The 18197-nt window shown below is 44.8% G+C and overlaps 1 protein-coding gene across 7 annotated transcripts in view; it reads left to right on the top strand.

The window, feature by feature from the left end:
- LOC117347945 (neurogenic locus notch homolog protein 1-like) overlaps nucleotides 1-18197 on the top strand; it is a 284187-nt gene that overhangs the window by 242482 nt on the left and 23508 nt on the right. For 4 of the 7 annotated variants that reach the window (XM_033919452.1, XM_033919449.1, XM_033919451.1 and 1 more), the window contains 5 exons: nucleotides 407-502; nucleotides 5799-5891; nucleotides 6516-6611; nucleotides 10120-10215; nucleotides 16613-16708. In XM_033919452.1, the coding sequence (XP_033775343.1) occupies nucleotides 407-502; nucleotides 5799-5891; nucleotides 6516-6611; nucleotides 10120-10215; nucleotides 16613-16708 (477 nt within the window). The remainder of the gene's footprint in view (nucleotides 1-406; nucleotides 503-5798; nucleotides 5892-6515; nucleotides 6612-10119; nucleotides 10216-16612; nucleotides 16709-18197) is intronic. The other 3 variants (XM_033919455.1, XM_033919453.1, XM_033919454.1) reach the window with 2 other exon arrangements.

The raw sequence follows: 18197 nt of genomic DNA, 5'->3' as shown, positions 1-18197 counted from the left end.
CAATTTTCACTTTTAGCACACTGCTTTGCGCACTAGTTATTTCACATAAATTGCACATGGTGGAAGTCCTAGGTTGTTTCACACGTAATACCCTTTTGGGTGTATGATTGTGACAGCTGTGCATTAGGGGCTGTGTTTGCCCATTGCAGACTGTGGGACTGAGGACTCCCCATTCACTTATAATAATTTGCCGGGGCTGTCTCTCCCCCTTACTCGTCGTGGGTCAGGGGAGACTTTTTCTCCTTCTTTACTTCACTACTCCTGTTTTGGGGGGTTTTGTTGCTAATTAATAGTGCATGAGCATTTGGAGCCATTGATGAAGAAGGAATCATTTATTTATCTCATCTGGTCTTACAGACTGAGAAGTGTGACTGTGACTGTGACAGGCTGTTGTCTTTCTTTTTAGCTACCTGTGAATCTCTTTGTTACAATGGAGGGACGTGTCAGCCCTCAGGGAACTGCACGTGTCCAAAGGGTTATTCAGGAAGATTCTGCAATAACTGTAAGTTTGAGATCCATCTTTCTAAATAGATAAAGAACAGAGCTGGGAAGAGGGAAGAGACTCCTGTTTCCCACACTTGGCCATTTTAAGGGAATTAAAAGCTGTTTAACTGTCAAGTGCATCGCTACTTGGGTATTATGCGGGAAAGGAGAATCTATTTTAATCTTATTCAGACTTAGGAGAATACTGGCTAAGGTTCCTGTATTTATTTGTTTATTATCCAGCAATTTGTACCCCGTCCTGCAGGAATGTCTGGTGCCGTTCCCCAGGAGTATGTTCCCGCTATACCGGATACACGGGAGCAGCAGACTGTGGGAATGGAGAGATAGAAGGAGGGAATGGATGGGTGGAATGTGTTTGAATGAAGGATATAGAAATTTGGGGTATCCTTCTGTAAGCCTGAGCAGTTTTAAACCTGTGCACGCACACACAGACAGACACATTGATAAGTTACAACAAAGCACTTTTTTGGTTCATAAAATCTGAATCTTGTTATTTCACCAATTCAGGGAAGGCAAAAGAGTCTCTTGAGTCAAAGGATATCAATATTTATCGCAGGATAAGCAGGCAGCATATTCTCACATGTGGGTGACGTCATCCACGGAGCCCTGATGCGGACAGCCTCGCAGGCAGACTTGCTTGTAAAACTTTAAGAAAGTTATTGATAGCAATTCTATCTTTATTTCTCTCTAGTGGTGGTTATTGTACACAGATGTGGTTTGTTCTCTTCGATTGATTGTATACAGATGTCACATCATTACTATTGTATAAGCATCATGATCTGTTTATTTCTCCCTTCTTCTTTTTCCCCTCCCCTTTACTGATATGGAATGTTGAACTATCACTGCCTAGTTCTGGGGCGTTGACTCATGTATTTACTGTTTTCCAGTACAAGTATTATTGTCACGATCTCCTGTTATATACTTGTATTCTTTTATTCTTTTGTTATGCAAAACTTTCAATAAAATTTACTGAACTTAAAAAAAGAAAGTTTGTGACTGCCGCACCGCTCCAGTAGGACTGCCTTCCTGCCCGACGTAGGACGAGGGTCTCCTTAGCATTTCAGTTTTACGTGGAGCCGAGAAGTCTTCATTTCGACGCTCTACACTAGACTTAGTTGTACTCGTGCCTTCTCTCACCGCGGCTCGTGCCTTTTCTTTACAGGGTCGCTGTGTTGTTTTGCGTGTTTATTTTCTTTTAAAAAAAAATTGCAAATATCCCTCTCCTAACCAAGATGCTAGAGTCCATCATTTCTTCCCAATTCTCATCATACTTAGAGAGATTCTCTATTTTTTTACGCTATCAAAATGGCTTTCGTCCTAACTTCAGCATCGAATCCCTACTGTCTTTCCTGATTTCAAGGGTTCAACAACTTCACTCTCGAAACAAGTTTGCCGTCCTCCTACAATTTAACCTTTCCGCTGCTTTCGACGTTGTTCACCATGATATTCTTGTTTACCAACTCTCTGAGATAGATATCAACTCCACAGTCCTAGGTTGGTTCTCTAAATTCCTCCGCTCTCGTTCTTACATTGTTAACATGAATAGCACCTCATCCTCCCCGTGGAAACCGAATTATGGAGTCCCTCAAGGCTCTCCACTATTCCCTATCCTTTTCAACATCTATAAGTCCTCCCTAAAACTCTTCCACCTATCCCCCCTTGAAACAATTTACACTTATGCAGACGACATCCTCGTCTTCCTCAAGACCGATTCGAACCTCACTGACCTGTCTAAGAACATATCCTCTTGTATAATGAGCCTACAATCCTGGGCCCACACTGTGCAAATGAAATTGAATGAGTCCAAAACAAGACTTCTTTGGCTCGGTCCAAAACTAGATCACCTACCCACCTCCATCCCACTACCCTCTGGCTCCTCTCTGCAGCTTGAGTTGTCGAGCAAGGTCTTGGGCATCATCATTGATTCCACATTGTTCTTCAATGACCACCTCCAATCCTTGGTAAAAAAAATGCTTTTTCAGCCTTCACATGCTGAGGAAAGTTAGATCCTGCTTCTATCAAAAACATTTTACCCTCCTTGTCCAATCCATCATCCTCTCCAGATTGGACTATTGCAACTCTATCTACTTAAGCCTAACTAAGAAAAACCTCCACAGACTCCAACGGATTCAGAATGCCGCTGCCAAGCTCATCTTCGCTAAAAGTAGATCTGACCATGTTTCCCCGCTCCTGACCAAGCTCCACTGGCTTCCGATAATCGCTAGGGTCCACTATAAATGCGCCTGTTTAGCTTTCAAAATCCTATATGGTATCCTTCCTCCCTTTAGCCCTCTTTCTTGGAATTCCTCAAACCCTAATACCACCAGATCCTCCCAAAAATTAAAACTATCCTTCCCCTAGCTAAAAGGCATTTCCCACACAGGAAAGCTAGGGACCTCCATCCACTTCAAAATCACTGAGCTCTGGAACAACCTTACCTCCCCTCTTCGGAACTTGAGCTCTCTCCAAGTTTTCCGCAAACATCTGAAAATCTGGCTTTTCTCAAAAAATGTAAGTCTCCCTCCAACTTAGGAATCAAGGAAACTCTTATATCTTGGCATCCCAAGTCCTCTAAATTTTCTTCACACTTCTACCTCTAACCCTCTGTTGTAGTTCCTTCCTATTTCTCCTACTGTAAACCGCGTCGAGCTCTACGAATGTGGAGATGATGCGATATACAAACCTAAGGATTAGATTAGATATATATCATTATTATAAGTTTCATTTTCTTCGTGTCATGGTGGGGCTTTACCCGTGGCTGTTTTTCATTCTATGACCCGGCCGGTCATAGGCTTTAAGAATTGTTACCGGTGCAAACGCACGATCTCCCTCACTAACCCACACAATTGATGTGTGCAGTGTTTAGGACCTAATCATTGTCCGGAGTCGTGTGCCAGCTGTGTTACGCTACAAACTCGAGCCCTCAAACGTCGTCAAGTTCAGGTACAAAAAAATATTCGGCAGCATGGATAGGCCTTTACCTAAGGCCCTAAACCCGATTCCTACCCCGACCTCGACTCCTAATCCAGGCAAGTCTTCTACGGGGCTACCATCTTTCACCTCGACCTTGATCAAACCTTCCTCATTTGGGAAGTCTTCGTCTTCGGGAAAATCAGCTAAATCTTCTCCTGAGGAGCCGTTATCCTCACAGTCTGACTCGGGTAAGATAGCTAAGTCACCTTCTCCAAGCATGCAACCCTTAGAACCGGTGACTTTGAAAACCCCAAGAAACGTGCCTTAAAATCGAAGCATCTTTATTCCTTGAAGTTTTCTTCCTCAGAGACTATAGCCACACCAAATGTACCAGATTCAGTGGTCCCGGTGCCAGTTTTGCTGAATATGTTTGCAGAATATGTTGGAGACTATTATGCATCAGGAGTTTGGTAACATGCTTGACAAATTAATTCATGCTTTGACTCTGCTTCCTGCAGTCCAGCCTGAGCTCTCAGCAGTATTACAAGGAATCGAATCCTTGGCAGTGTCTCGAGCTCAACCTACTCATTCTGTTCAAGGATTCGAGCCCTTAAGAGTGCCTCGAGAAGAATCTTCACACTCTATACAAGGAGTTGAGTCCTATAGAGTGCCTCCAGATGAAACTACATACTCTATACAAGGAGTTGAGTCCTTCAAAGTGCCTCGAGATACCTCGTTACAATGACCTGAGTCCTTTATGGTGTCTCGACCTCGAACTCCATTTTCTAGTCCTACCTCTTCACATAAGGTGTTGCCCTTTTCGAGGCACAGGACGAGGACACCTCGACATTCATCTTCCAGACTGGATCTGATTCAATCACGAGACATACTTCTCCACATCATCTGTTGAGGCTTTCCTCCATACCTAGGTTGCCTTCTCAACACAGGTCTCATCTCTCCAGACATCGAAGCTCTTGAAGACTTCATGTGAAACCTTATCATTCTTGTCAGTCGAGTTCTTCTGCTGCAAAGGACTAAGCCACACAGATCTGCTCCTCAACTTTTTGTCTCCTTCGATCCAAACAAGTTGGGACGTCCAGTTTCCAAGCGCACCATCTCCAACTGGTTGGCTGCTTGCATCTCTTTCTGCTGTGCTCATGCTGGACTACATCTACAGGGTCGAGTCACAGCCCATAAAGTCAGAGCCATGGCAGCATCAGTAGCTTTCCTTAGATCCACTCTTATTGAGGAAATCTGCAAAGCTGCCACTTGGTCTTCGGTTCATACCTTTATCACTCATTATTGTCTGGATTCTTTTTCCAGACGGGATAGCCATTTTACAAAATTTATTCTTCTAAATTGCCAACACTCCCACCATCCCATTTTGGTTAGCATGGAGGTCACCCACATGTGAGAATATGCTGCCTCCTTGTCCTGGAATAAAGCACAGTTACCTGGAGTACTGCGTCCAGCACTGGTCGCCATACATGAAGAAGGACACGATACTACTCGAAAGGGTCCAGAGAAGATCGACTGTGCCTCTTCTCTCTTGAAAATAGGAGACTGAGAGGGACATGATCGAAACATTCAAAATACTGAAGGGAATAAACTTAACAGATAAAGACAGATTGCTCACCATCTCCAAGGTACGGAGAACGAGAGGGCACTCTCTAAAGTTGAAAGGGGATAGATTCCATACAAACGTAAGGAAGTTCTTCTTCACCCAGAGAGTGGTAGAAAACTGGAACGCTCTTCCGGAGTCTGTTGCAGGGAAAAAATACCCTCCAGAGATTCAAGACAAAGTTGGACAACTTCCTGCTAAACAGGAATGTACGCAGGCGAGGTTGGACTCATTTAGATCACTGGTCTTCGATCTGGGGGCCGCCGTCTGACCACGATAGACCACTGGTCTGACCCAGCAGTGGCAATTCTCATGTTAGGTGTTATCCAGGGACAGCAGGCAGATATTCTCACAACCCACCCACCTCACCTGCTTGGCTTCTTAGCTAGCTATCTGAACTGAGGAGACGCGCGCCCCACATCGGGCGGGAAGGCAAAGATATCAGTTGCGTCCGTATCATAACTGCTAAACCTTCTTAGATTCCTAGTTTTCTTTGGATAAAATTAGTATCCAAGAAGATCACATTTACATGCGTAAATAAAAATGTAGTGCTCCTTTATATTTCACTAATAATACCTTGAATCCAGAGTAAGCTGGCTCGCGTTACCGACTAATCACCCTCTATTACTCTTCTACTTAAATGAATGACGTGATAGTGTGTATGTATCTAATCAAGTGTCTGTGTGTACATGTTTGTTTTATATCTCTCTCTAGACACACAAACCTCTCCGTTCACCAATTTCCTTGCATTTTCTTGCAGCGGTCTGTGACTTCAGTTGTAACAATGGCTGGTGCAGCGCCCCGGGAAACTGCACCTGTTACCGCGGATACACTGGACAAACCTGTATGAATGGTGAGAGAGCAGGGTCCTGCAACCACTGATTACAGAAACACATGTCATTAACAATACATGAAGGAGAAAAAGTCTCCCCTGACCCAAGACGAGTGAGGGGGAGAGACAGCCCTGGCAAGCACACCTAATAAATTATTATAAGTGAATGGGAAGTCCTCAGTCCCACAGCCTGCAATGGGGAAACACAGCTCTCACAATCATACACCCAAAAGGGTTTATCAATTTTCACTTTTAGCACACTGCTTTGCGCACTAGTTATTTCACATAAATTGCACATGGTGGAAGTCCTAGGTTGTTTCACACGTAATACCCTTTTGGGTGTATGATTGTGACAGCTGTGCATTAGGGGTTGTGTTTGCCCATTGCAGACTGTGGGACTGAGGACTCCCCATTCACTTATAATAATTTGCCGGGGCTGTCTCTCCCCCTTACTCGGCGTGGGTCAGGGGAGACTTTTCCTCCTTTTTACTTCACTACTCCTGTTTTGGGGGGTTTTGTTGCTAATTAATAGTGCATGAGCATTTGGAGCCATTGATGAAGAAGGAATCATTTATTTATCTCATCTGGTCTTACAGACTGAGAAGTGTGACTGTGACTGTGACAGGCTGTTGTCTTTCTTTTTAGCTACCTGTGAATCTCTTTGTTACAATGGAGGGACGTGTCAGCCCTCAGGGAACTGCACGTGTCCAAAGGGTTATTCAGGAAGATTCTGCAATAACTGTAAGTTTGAGATCCATCTTTCTAAATAGATAAAGAACAGAGCTGGGAAGAGGGAAGAGACTCCTGTTTCCCACACTTGGCCATTTTAAGGGAATTAAAAGCTGTTTAACTGTCAAGTGCATCGCTACTTGGGTATTATGCGGGAAAGGAGAATCTATTTTAATCTTATTCAGACTTAGGAGAATACTGGCTATGGTTCCTGTATTTATTTGTTTATTATCCAGCAATTTGTACCCCGTCCTGCAGGAATGTCTGGTGCCGTTCCCCAGGAGTATGTTCCCGCTATACCGGATACACGGGAGCAGCAGACTGTGGGAATGGAGAGATAGAAGGAGGGAATGGATGGGTGGAATGTGTTTGAATGAAGGATATAGAAATTTGGGGTATCCTTCTGTAAGCCTGAGCAGTTTTAAACCTGTGCACGCACACACAGACAGACACATTGATAAGTTACAACAAAGCACTTTTTTGGTTCATAAAATCTGAATCTTGTTATTTCACCAATTCAGGGAAGGCAAAAGAGTCTCTTGAGTCAAAGGATATCAATATTTATCGCAGGATAGAAACATAGAAACATAACATAGAAAGATGACGGCAGATAAGGGCCATAGCCCATCAAGTCTGCCCACACTATTTACCCACCCTCTTAAATCTACTGACCCCCTAAAGAATAATTGTAATTATAATGTCACTCTACTGACCCGCTCATTCAGTCCTAGTGACCCTATCCCTTGGCATGACCTCGTAGGGATCCCACATAGGTATCCCATTTGTTCTTGAAGTCTGAGATGCTGCGTGCCTCGACCACCTGCACTGGAAGCTCGTTCCAATGCTCAATCACTCTCTCCGTGAAGAAGTATTTCCTGGTGTCTCCACGGAACTTCCCTCCCCTGAGCTTGAGCGGATGTCCTCTTGTGGTCGAGGGTCCCCTGAGAAGAAAGATATCATCTTCCACCTCTACCCGTCCCGTGATGTACTTAAATGTCTCAATCATGTCTCCCCTCTCCCTACGCTCCTCGAGAGTGTAGAGCTGCAATTTGCTCAGTCTTTCTTCGTACGGGAGACCCTTTAGCCCCGAGACCATCCTGGTGGCCATCCGCTGAACCGATTCAACTCTGAGCACATCCTTACGGTAATGTGGCCTCCAGAATTGAACACAGTATTCCAGATGCGGTCTCACCATGGCTCTGTACAGTGGCATCATGACTTCAGGTTTCCTGTTGACGAAGCTTCTCTTGATACACCCTATCATTTGCCGTGCTTTAGATGAAGCCTTCTCCCCTTGAGTGGATGCTTTCATGTCAGCACTGATGATTACTCCTAAGTCTCGTTCTGCCGTAGTCTTGGCTAAAGTTTCTCCATTCAGGGTGTAAGTTCTGCAAGGATTTCCGTTGCCGAGATGCATGACCTTACATTTCTTGGCATTGAAGCCCAGCTGCCAGATCAAGGACCAACTTTCTAAAGTACGCAGGTCGTGCTCCATAGCATCCTGAAGATTATAGCCGTTTACTACATTGCATAGTTTGGCGTCATCAGCATATTCTCACATGTGGGTGACGTCATCCACGGAGCCCTGATGCGGACAGCCTCGCAGGCAGACTTGCTTGTAAAACTTTAAGAAAGTTATTGATAGCAATTCTATCTTTATTTCTCTCTAGTGGTGGTTATTGTACACAGATGTGGTTTGTTCTCTTCGATTGATTGTATACAGATGTCACATCATTACTATTGTATAAGCATCATGATCTGTTTATTTCTCCCTTCTTCTTTTTCCCCTCCCCTTTACTGATATGGAATGTTGAACTATCACTGCCTAGTTCTGGGGCGTTGACTCATGTATTTACTGTTTTCCAGTACAAGTATTATTGTCACGAACTCCTGTTATATACTTGTATTCTTTTATTCTTTTGTTATGCAAAACTTTCAATAAAATTTACTGAACTTAAAAAAAGAAAGTTTGTGACTGCCGCACCGCTCCAGTAGGACTGCCTTCCTGCCCGACGTAGGACGCGGGTCTCCTTAGCATTTCAGTTTTACGTGGAGCCGAGAAGTCTTCATTTCGACGCTCTACACTAGACTTAGTTGTACTCGTGCCTTCTCTCACCGCGGCTCGTGCCTTTTCTTCAAAATACTGAAGGGAATAAACTTAACAGATAAAGACAGATTGCTCACCATCTCCAAGGTACGGAGAATGAGAGGGCACTCTCTAAAGTTGAAAGGGGATAGATTCCATACAAACGTAAGGAAGTTCTTCTTCACCCAGAGAGTGGTAGAAAACTGGAACGCTCTTCCGGAGTCTGTTGCAGGGAAAAAATACCCTCCAGAGATTCAAGACAAAGTTGGACAAGTTCCTGCTAAACTGGAACGTACGCAGGCGAGGTTGGACTCATTTAGATCACTGGTCTTTGACCTGGGGGCTGCTGCCTGAGCACGATAGACCACTGGTCTGACCCAGCAGTGGCAATTCTTATGTTAGGTGTTATCTAGGGACAGCAGGCAGATATTCTCACAACCCACCCATCTCACCTGTTTGGCTTCTTAGCTAGCTATCTGAACTGAGGAGATGCGAACCCTATGTCGGGTGGGAAGGGAAAGACATCAGTTGCGTCCGTATCATAGCTGCTAAACCTTCTTAGATCCCTAGTTTTCTTTAGATAAAATTAGGATCCAATAAGATCACATTTACATACGTGAATAAAAATGTAGTGCTCCTTTATATTTCACTAATAATACCTTGAATCCAGAGTAAGCTGGCTCGCGTTACCGACTAATCACCCTCTTTTACTCTTCTACTTAAATGAATGACGTGATAGAGTGTATGTATCTAATCAAGTGTCTGTGTGTACATGTTTGTTTGTTTCTATCTCTCTCTAGAAACACAAACCTCTCCGTTCACCAATATCTTTGCATTTTCTTGCAGCGGTCTGTGACTTCAGTTTTAACAATGGCAGATGCAGCGCCCCGGGAGCCTGTACCCAAGACGAATGTGGGGGAGAGACAGCCCTGGCAAGCACACCTAATAAATTATTATAAGTGAATGGGGAGTCCTCAGTCCCACAGCCCGCAATGGGGAAACACAGCTCTCACAATCATACACCCAAAAGGGTTTATCAATTTTCACTTTTAGCACACTGCTTTGCGCACTAGTTATTTCACATAAATTGCACATGGTGGAAGTCCTAGGTTGTTTCACACATAATACCCTTTTGGGTGTATGATTGTGACAATTGTGCATTAGGGGTTGTGTTTCCCCATCGCGGGCTGTGGGACTGAGGACTCTCCATTCACTTATAATAATTTGTCGGGGCTGTCTCTCCCCCTTACTCATCGTGGGTCAGGGGAGACTTTTTCTCCTTTACTTCAGTACTCCTCTTTTGGGGGGTTTTGTTGCTAATTAACAGTGCATGAACATTTGGAGCCATTGATGAAGAAGGAATCATTTATTTATCTCATCTGGTCTTACAGACTGAGAAGTGAGACTGTGACAGGCTGTTGTCTTTCTTTTCAGCTACCTGTGAATCTCTTTGTTACAATGGAGGGACGTGTGAGCCCTCAGGAAACTGCACGTGTCCAAAGGGTTACTCAGGAAGATTCTGCAATAACTGTAAGTTTGAGATCCATCTTTCTAAATAGATAAAGAACAGAGCTGGGAAGAGGGAAGAGACTCCTGTTTCCCACACTTGGCCATTTTAAGGGAATTAAAAGCTGTTTAACTGTCAAGTGCATCGCCACTTGGGTATTATGCGGGAAAGGAGAATCTATTTTAATCTTATTCAGACTTAGGAGAATACTGGCAAGGTTCCTGTATTTATTTATTTGTTTATTTTCCAGGAATTTGTACCCCGTCCTGCAGGAATGGCTGGTGCCGTTCCCCAGGAGTATGTTCCAGCTATACCGTATACACGAGAGCAGACTGTGGGAATGAAGAGATAGAAGGAGGGAATGGATGGGTGGAATGTGTTTGAATGAAGGATATAGAAATTTGGGGTGTCCTTCTGTAAGCCTGAGCAGTTTTAAGCCTGTGCACGCACACACAGACAGACACATTGATAAGTTACAACAAAGCACTTTATTGGTTCATAAAATCTGAGTCTTGTTATTTCACCAATTCAGGGAAGGCAAAAGAGTCTCTTGAGTCAAAGGATATCAATATTTATCCCAGGTTAAGCAGGCAGCATATTCTCACATGTGGGTGACGTCATCCAGGGAGCCCTGATGCGAACAGCCTCACAAGCAGACTTGCTTGTAAAAAACTTTAAGAAAGTTCGTGACTACCGCTACGCGCATGCACGATTGCCTTCCTGCCCGACGTAGGACGCGGGTCTCCTTAGCGTTTCAGTTTTACGTGGAGCCGAGAAGTCTTCATTTCGATGCTCTGCGCTAGACTTAGTTGTACTCGTGCCTTCTCTCACCGCGGCTCGTGTCTTTTCTTTTCAGGGTCGCTGTGTTGTTTTGTGTGCTTATTTTCTTTTTTTTTTTTTTTTTTTAAATATATATTATTTCTAGTCTTATAGCCCGTTAAATTAATGGGTGCTAGAATATATGTATGTGTGTCTCTCTTTATTTCTTTCTATCTCTCTCCTTAGCCACTTTCTTTCTTTCTGTCTTTCTTTTTCTTTGGCTGTCCATCACCACCCCTTGCCTGCTCCCCCTGTCCATTCTCCCTTCCTTTTACCTCCCCTGTGTCGACCACCACCCCTTCACATCTCTCCTTATGTAGCAGCAGGCCTTCTCCCTTTGTTTTACCTCCCCCCTGTCCAGCAGCACCTTCCTTGTCCCCCTGTCCAACATTAGGCCTCCGTTCCTTTTTCTTCACCCCCCCTGTCCATCAGCACCTCTTTCCTTCTCCCCCTGTCCAGCAGTAGGCGTCCCTTCCTTTTTCTCCCCCCTCCTTCTTCTTATCCCTATGATACCCTTACCTTACTCTGCCCCTGATCAGAGGCTCCCAACAGCCGCCCAGTTGCACCCATTGGAAAAGTTCCCTCTGCGGCATCCCGCACCCCTCCTGACGCGACTCCCGCTGACCCGCACCTGCCCCTGTGTCTTTCTTCTTGTCTTTGTGTCCCTTCCTCCCTCTGTCTGTCTGTCCAAAGCAGCATTTCCTCCCCCCACACCAGTTCCCTGTGCACCTGTCCCTGTGTCTTTCTTCTTGTCTTTCTGTGTCCCTTCCTCCCTCTGTCTGTCTGTGCAAAGCTGCATTCCCTCCCCCTCCTTTTCCCTCCCCTCACACCAGTTCCATGCGCACCTGCCCCTGTGTCTTTCTTCTTGTCTTTCTGTGTCCCTTCCTCCCTCTGTCTGTCTGTCCAAAGCAGCATTCCCTCCCCCCACACCAGTTCCCTGTGCACCTGCCCCTGTGTCTTTCTTCTTGTCTTTCTGTCTCCCTCCCTCTGTCTGTCTGTGCAAAGCTGCATTCCCTCCCCCTTCCATTTCCCTCCCCCCACACCAGTTCCCTGTGCCTGCTTTAGCGTTTCCTCTACCCTCTTTCCCTTCCCACAGTCACGACTACAATCGCGGGCATGAGTCCTTTGCCACCCCCCCCCTTCACTTCCCTTACCGCGGGCCCGACTGGCGATTTCAGCAGCATGTCAGCACTCTTCACATGCTGCTTCGGGTCCTTCTACTGCCCTGATTTACTCTGGCACGTCCGGAGCAAATCAGGGCAGTAGAAGGGCCCAAAGCAGCGTATGAAGACTGCTGACACGCTGCTTAAATCGCCAGTCGGGCCCGCGGTAAGGGAAGAGGGGGGTGGCAAATGAGTCAGGTCCCGGGCAGCAGAAAGTTGCTGGGCTCCTCAGTGGGGGCGCTGAGTGGCGGCGATCCCTCTCCTCCCAGACCCCCCCCCCCGGAGGAACGGAGATCGGCGGCTACAGCCCCTGGCTTCGGCGTCTTCTATCCACTGCGGCCAACCCAAGCAGAACAGGAAGTAGTCAGAGAGGGCGGGCCGCAGTGGACAGAAGACAGCAAAGACAGCGTTAAGACAGCATTTAAAAGCGGGTAAGCCGGCGAGAAGGAGGAGGTGGTGGTTTTGGCAGTGAGTGAGGGGGGGAGTCGCCGGCTGTGCTTTCACGATCTGTCCTCCGCATACGCACTCTGGCCACGAGGCCAGACCGTAAGCCGCGCATGCCACTTCCTAGCTGCAGCTCACGGAAAACGGACCCACGCATAGGAAGTGCGCATGCGTGGCTTACCATTTTATTATATTAGATTATACGTTTTATTTTCTTTGTGTCATGGCAGGGCTTTACCCATGGCCTCAACCTCCGAGCTTCGATTTAGCCGTGGCTGTTTTTCATTCTATGAAAATCATTCATAGGCTTTAAGAATCGTTACCGGTGCCAACGCGCGATCTTCATCACTAACCCACATAATTGGTGTGTGCAGTGTTTAGGACCTGATCATTTTCCGGAGTCGTGTGCCAGCTGTGTTAGGCTACAAACTCGAGCCCTCAAACGTTGTCAAGTTCAGGTACAAAAAAATATTCGGCAGGATGGATAGGCCTTTACCTAAGGCCCTAAACCCGATTCCTACCCCGACCTCGACTCCTAATCCAGTCAAATCTTCTACGGGGCTACCATCTTTCACCTCGACATTGATCAAACCTTCCTCATTTGGAAAGTCCTCGTCTTCGGGAAAATCAGCTAAATCTTCTGAGGAGCCGTTATCCTCACCGTCTGCCTCGGGTAAGATAGCTAAGTCACCTTCTCCTGGCATGCCACCGTTAGAAATGGTGACTTTGAAAACCCCAAGAAACGTGCCTCAAAATCGAAGCATCTTTCTTCCTCGAGGTTTTCTTCCTCAGAGACTATAACCACACCAAATGTTCCAGATTCAGTGGTCCCGGTGCCAGTTTTGCTGAATATGTTTGCAGAATATGTTGGAGACTATTCTGCATCAGGAGTTTGGTAACATGCTTGCCAAATTAATTCCTGCTTCGACTCTGCTTCCTGCAGTCCAGCCTGAGCTCTCAGCAGTATTACAAGGAGTCGAGTCCTTGGCAGTGCCTCGAGCTCAACCTAGTCACTCTGTTCAAGGACTCGAGTCCTTAAGAGTGCCTCGAGAAGAATCTTCACACTCTATACAAGGAGTTTAGTCCTTGGGAGTGGCTCCAGATGAAACTGCATACTCTATACAAGGAGTTGAGTCCTTCAGAGTGTCTCGAAATACCTCGTTACAAAGAGCTAAGTCCTTTTTGGGGTCTCGACCTCACACTCCATTTTCTAATCCTACCTCTTTGTCAGCATAGCTATTGCTAGCATTCAGCATTTCCAGTTGGCATAACTAATGTCAGCAAAGGCCTATGGGAAATTATATCAATCTCACTCTGGAATGTAGATGCAAATAGATCCTGAATGCTTATTCACAGAAAGCATCCAGGAAGACGGTTTCAAGTAGCCCTGATTAAATCATGATTAGCTAAAAGGTGTTAATATGTTAATGTCTCATTAAGAGGGTGCTTAGGACAATGGGTCCAGTGCTTAGGAAGATGAGTCCAGGTGCACAGATAACTAAAGTTAATCAGAAACTATTGTCAGAGACATACGGGAAATACATATATGACTTCAGCCTATTATTCGTCTGTCTAGCACAAGTTTACTAAGGAGGGGGAGATTTAATTTCTATTGAAGCTCAATAGTGTCTATATTCAGAATAAGATTCCAAGCTATAAAAGCCTCCTTCTGCAACACACGTCAATCTCTTTCTCTGTCTATTTCTCCATCTATCTCTCTGTCTATCATTCTCTTTATCTATGGAACCCGAAGCTTAGACCATCACCCCATCCCCCTTTCTCTCTCTCTCTCTCTCTCTCTCTCTCTCTCTCTCTCTGGCTCTCCCTAGAACTTCAGACTCTCTGTCTCTTTGACTCTGAACTCTGTAAGGCAGGGAAACTGCTTTGCTCTCTCCTTAATTGTAATGCTTCTGAATATTGCTTTTCTGTAACACTATTTCTATAATATATTCTTTATGCAATCACCTCTGGCTGTGTTTCTTATTTGATTCTACTCCTGGTGAATCTTCTGTGAGGGAACTGAATCTGGGACCTGGCGTGTGTAAGGGCGCCTCTCACATGTAACCCCCACCAACCATATTTTGTGGGGGCCACTAACAATCATTACACTCTTCACATAGGGCGTTGCTCTTTTCGAGGCACAGGACGAGGACGCCGCGACATTCATCTTCCAGACTGGATCCGATTCAATCACGAGACATACTTCTCCACATCATCTGTTGAGGCATTCCTCCAGACCAAGGTCGTCTTCTCGAGATAGGTCTCTTCTCTCCAGACATCGAAGCTCTTGAAGACTTCTTGTGGAACCTTATCATTCTCATCAGTCGAGTTCTTCTCCTGGAAAGGACTAAGCCACACAGATCTGCTCCTCAACTTTTTGTCTCCTTCGATCCAAACAAGTTGGGACGTCCAGTTTCCAAGCGCACCATCTCCAACTGGTTGGCTGCTTGCATCTCTTTCTGCTGTGCTCATGCTGGACTGCATCTACAGAGTCACAAATCACAACGTCAGAGTCATGGCGGCTTCAGTAGCTTTCTTCATTTATAGATAGACTACTGATCCTTTATGACCCACCCAGAACTTTAAGATCAACCTCATTCTCTTAATGTCCCATCCCTAAAGATAATTGGTACTCATTGTACTCTCATTTTTTCAGGCACCGCCCCTTTAATTTGGAATTCTCTCCCTCTATATCTTAGAACTGAACAAAACTTGCAGAAATTCAAAAGTAGCTTAAAATGCTTGCTTTTTAAAGATGCCTATAAACTGATTTTTACACATATATTTACTTCCGCACTTTTTATTTGTTTATATGCATTTTCATTAATATCTACAAGCATCCACTTGTTAACAGAAATACAGAGTGTGAAGAAATACCTTCAAGGAAGAAATCCATTTAAAGTTCATATTATTACTCTTCCTTAGACCATTAAATGTGAAGAATCAAAAAAGAAAAGATAAGGAGATCCTTAAACAGGCAAATATCTAAAGAAAAAGACTTAATGTGAATCGATGATAACCATCTTATAATTAAACAATGCCCTGTACATTATGGAGTACACTCTTAGAATCCAAAAAGCTGTGAAGTTGCGGCAGACTCGAAACTTCTGAGCTTCTACAAGCAAGTCTACTTGCGAGACTGTCCGCATCCGGGCTCCGTGGATGACGTCACCCACATGTGAGAATAGCTGCCTGCTGTTCCTGAATAACCTGTTACAGTAAGTAACAGTGCTTTATGAGAAGAAAGGGTAGGTCTTTAAGGCATGTGCAGCTCCAAAACTTTTATTTTTAAAATTTCCTTGGATGATTTTTGCTTTTGAGGAGAAAGGGCAACTTAAATAGTGTGTATTCTTTCTGACACAGAAAAAGAAACTGAAATTTTGGTTTTTTATTGTCCTTTCACAGTAAAAACAACATGCATACCCCTAATAACTGAAGGATAAGTATCTGAAAAGGAATTGTGGCCTTAAAGCAGTGGCATAGTAGGGCAGGGCCAGGGTGCATACCGCCCCAGGTGCCGTATTCACAGGTGCAGACCGCCCCGGGTGCCATCTTCGCAGGTGGCACCAGCACCTCTCCTCCATCTTTAAATGTTTGCTGGTGCTAGCAGGTTGTCGGCCTTGACTTCCTTTTGACCACTTCCTGGTTGTAGGACCAGAACTTGAGTCAGAAGGGAGCCAAGGCTAGCACAAGCAGCAGGTGGAAGATGCTGCTTGCGAACATTTCAAGAAGTACGCAGGGGGGCGGGAGGGTACTCAAGTGGCAGAGAAGAGGGGGGGGCGCTCAAGTGGTGTTGAAGAGTTGGGGGTGCATGACAAGGCAATGCTGGGCACCAATCTCCCTCGCTACACCACTGCTTTACAGTGGCCAAAGGACTGATAAATCACAGATAAACTGTTGTCTGTGAATTGAAAAATATCCTCTGAGACATATAAAGAAGCCGTGGTGGTTTTTGGCTCTGTGACATGTTTTCTGGTCTTTCTGTTTTTTACAGCTATTTGCTCCTCTCTTTGTATGAATGGAGGGACAAGTCAGCCCTCAGGAAATTGCTCCTGTTCTGTGGGTTTCACTGGAAGATTTTGTGAGGAACGTAAGTTATGATAAAGATCTCCCTCGGCTGAACCCATGCTGACTATATCTCATTAAATCATATTTGTCTACGTGTTACACAATTTTATTTTTTATAATTGTTTCCACCATTTTGCCTGGCACTGAAGTGAGGCTTACCAGTCTGTAATTTCCCAGATCTCCCCAGAACCCTTTTAAAAAATTGGCGTAACATTGGCCACCCTCCAATCTTCAGGTACTACAGATGATTTTAGTGATAGGTTAATGATCACTAACAGCAGGTCAGCAATTTCATGATTATCTGCTGTCATTACTATGTTTTTGTTTTTTGTGGTTTTTTTAGGGGGAGAGAGGGACATGTTGTATTACAAAGTGCAAAGTGAAATATAAAAGAAAAGACAAGTTAATGTAATCAAGTATTTTTAATGAGAATAACTAATGGGTAGACTGGATGGACCGTCATGTACTGTTACTATGAGGTGCGTTTTCAAAACATACGTCTAAGTCAGATTTGGATGTATAGCGCTAGATGTCCAATGTCGGCAATAAGAAAATGCCTATTTTCGAAAATCATACAATCATATGTCTAGAAATAATTTTTTTTTAAGTCCTCTATCTGGATGTCCAGGCCATTGGGATGTCCAGACCTCCAGTATGTCTATCCTTATACCACATTTTTGACCAAAATTAAGTCCCAAATGCCTAGAATAAGATCATTTGGATGTGAGAGGGACCAGTCTTATAATGGACTGGCCACCAGACAAGACAACTTAGAGTGCATTCTGTGAACTTCACATAAAGGGTGCCATATAAACATATCACCAGAACTCCCTACATGTTATGGTGAGCCCCACAAAACCCACTATATCCTGTTAGGATGCGAGGACATAAGAGAAGTGGGAAAATAGTTGCGCGGGGACAGAAATCCCACCCATCCCAACCTATCCCCGCCAAAATCCTACCCATCCCCACAAGGAATCCCTCCGTCCCCACGAGGAATCCCCTCTGTCCACTTCCTTCGCCCCATAAAAGTTACCTGTCCCCATAAAAACCAGCAATTACTTCAGAAAGTTTTGATTTTTTTAAGCCTTAGTTTATTTAAACCAACAATAAAATACAATCATTTTTTTAACACCCCCTCCTTTTTATAAATCCCCCCTCCTCTCTATAAAAAAAAACATTTTTAGTAATAATCCATAAGTCACACAGCAAGGGTGAGCATTAGAACATTAATATACCCATTGTTAAACTGAAGCCAGATTAATACAGATCGATCCTGCACAGTCAATGCTAAAAGAAAACAGTCCTTTTCATACATACAAACACAACCTCCCTACCCCTCACACTGGCCCACTTGCTTCCTTGTCACCATCACCACACTCTTCTTACCATGACTTTCACCTCACCGGCTCTGCTCAGAGCCCTACTATCGCCAGGCATGCGAGCTTGCTCTGCACTTCCAAGTCAACTGAGCGCTGGAAGATTTAAAAGCCCAGCGTCGGGAAGATCTC

This window comes from Geotrypetes seraphini, chromosome 14 (assembly GCF_902459505.1).
Source record: "Geotrypetes seraphini chromosome 14, aGeoSer1.1, whole genome shotgun sequence".
Lineage (NCBI taxonomy): Eukaryota > Metazoa > Chordata > Amphibia > Gymnophiona > Dermophiidae > Geotrypetes > Geotrypetes seraphini.
The sequence above is the reverse complement of the archived record's forward strand: the minus strand, read 5'-3'. Positions and strand labels throughout refer to the sequence as shown.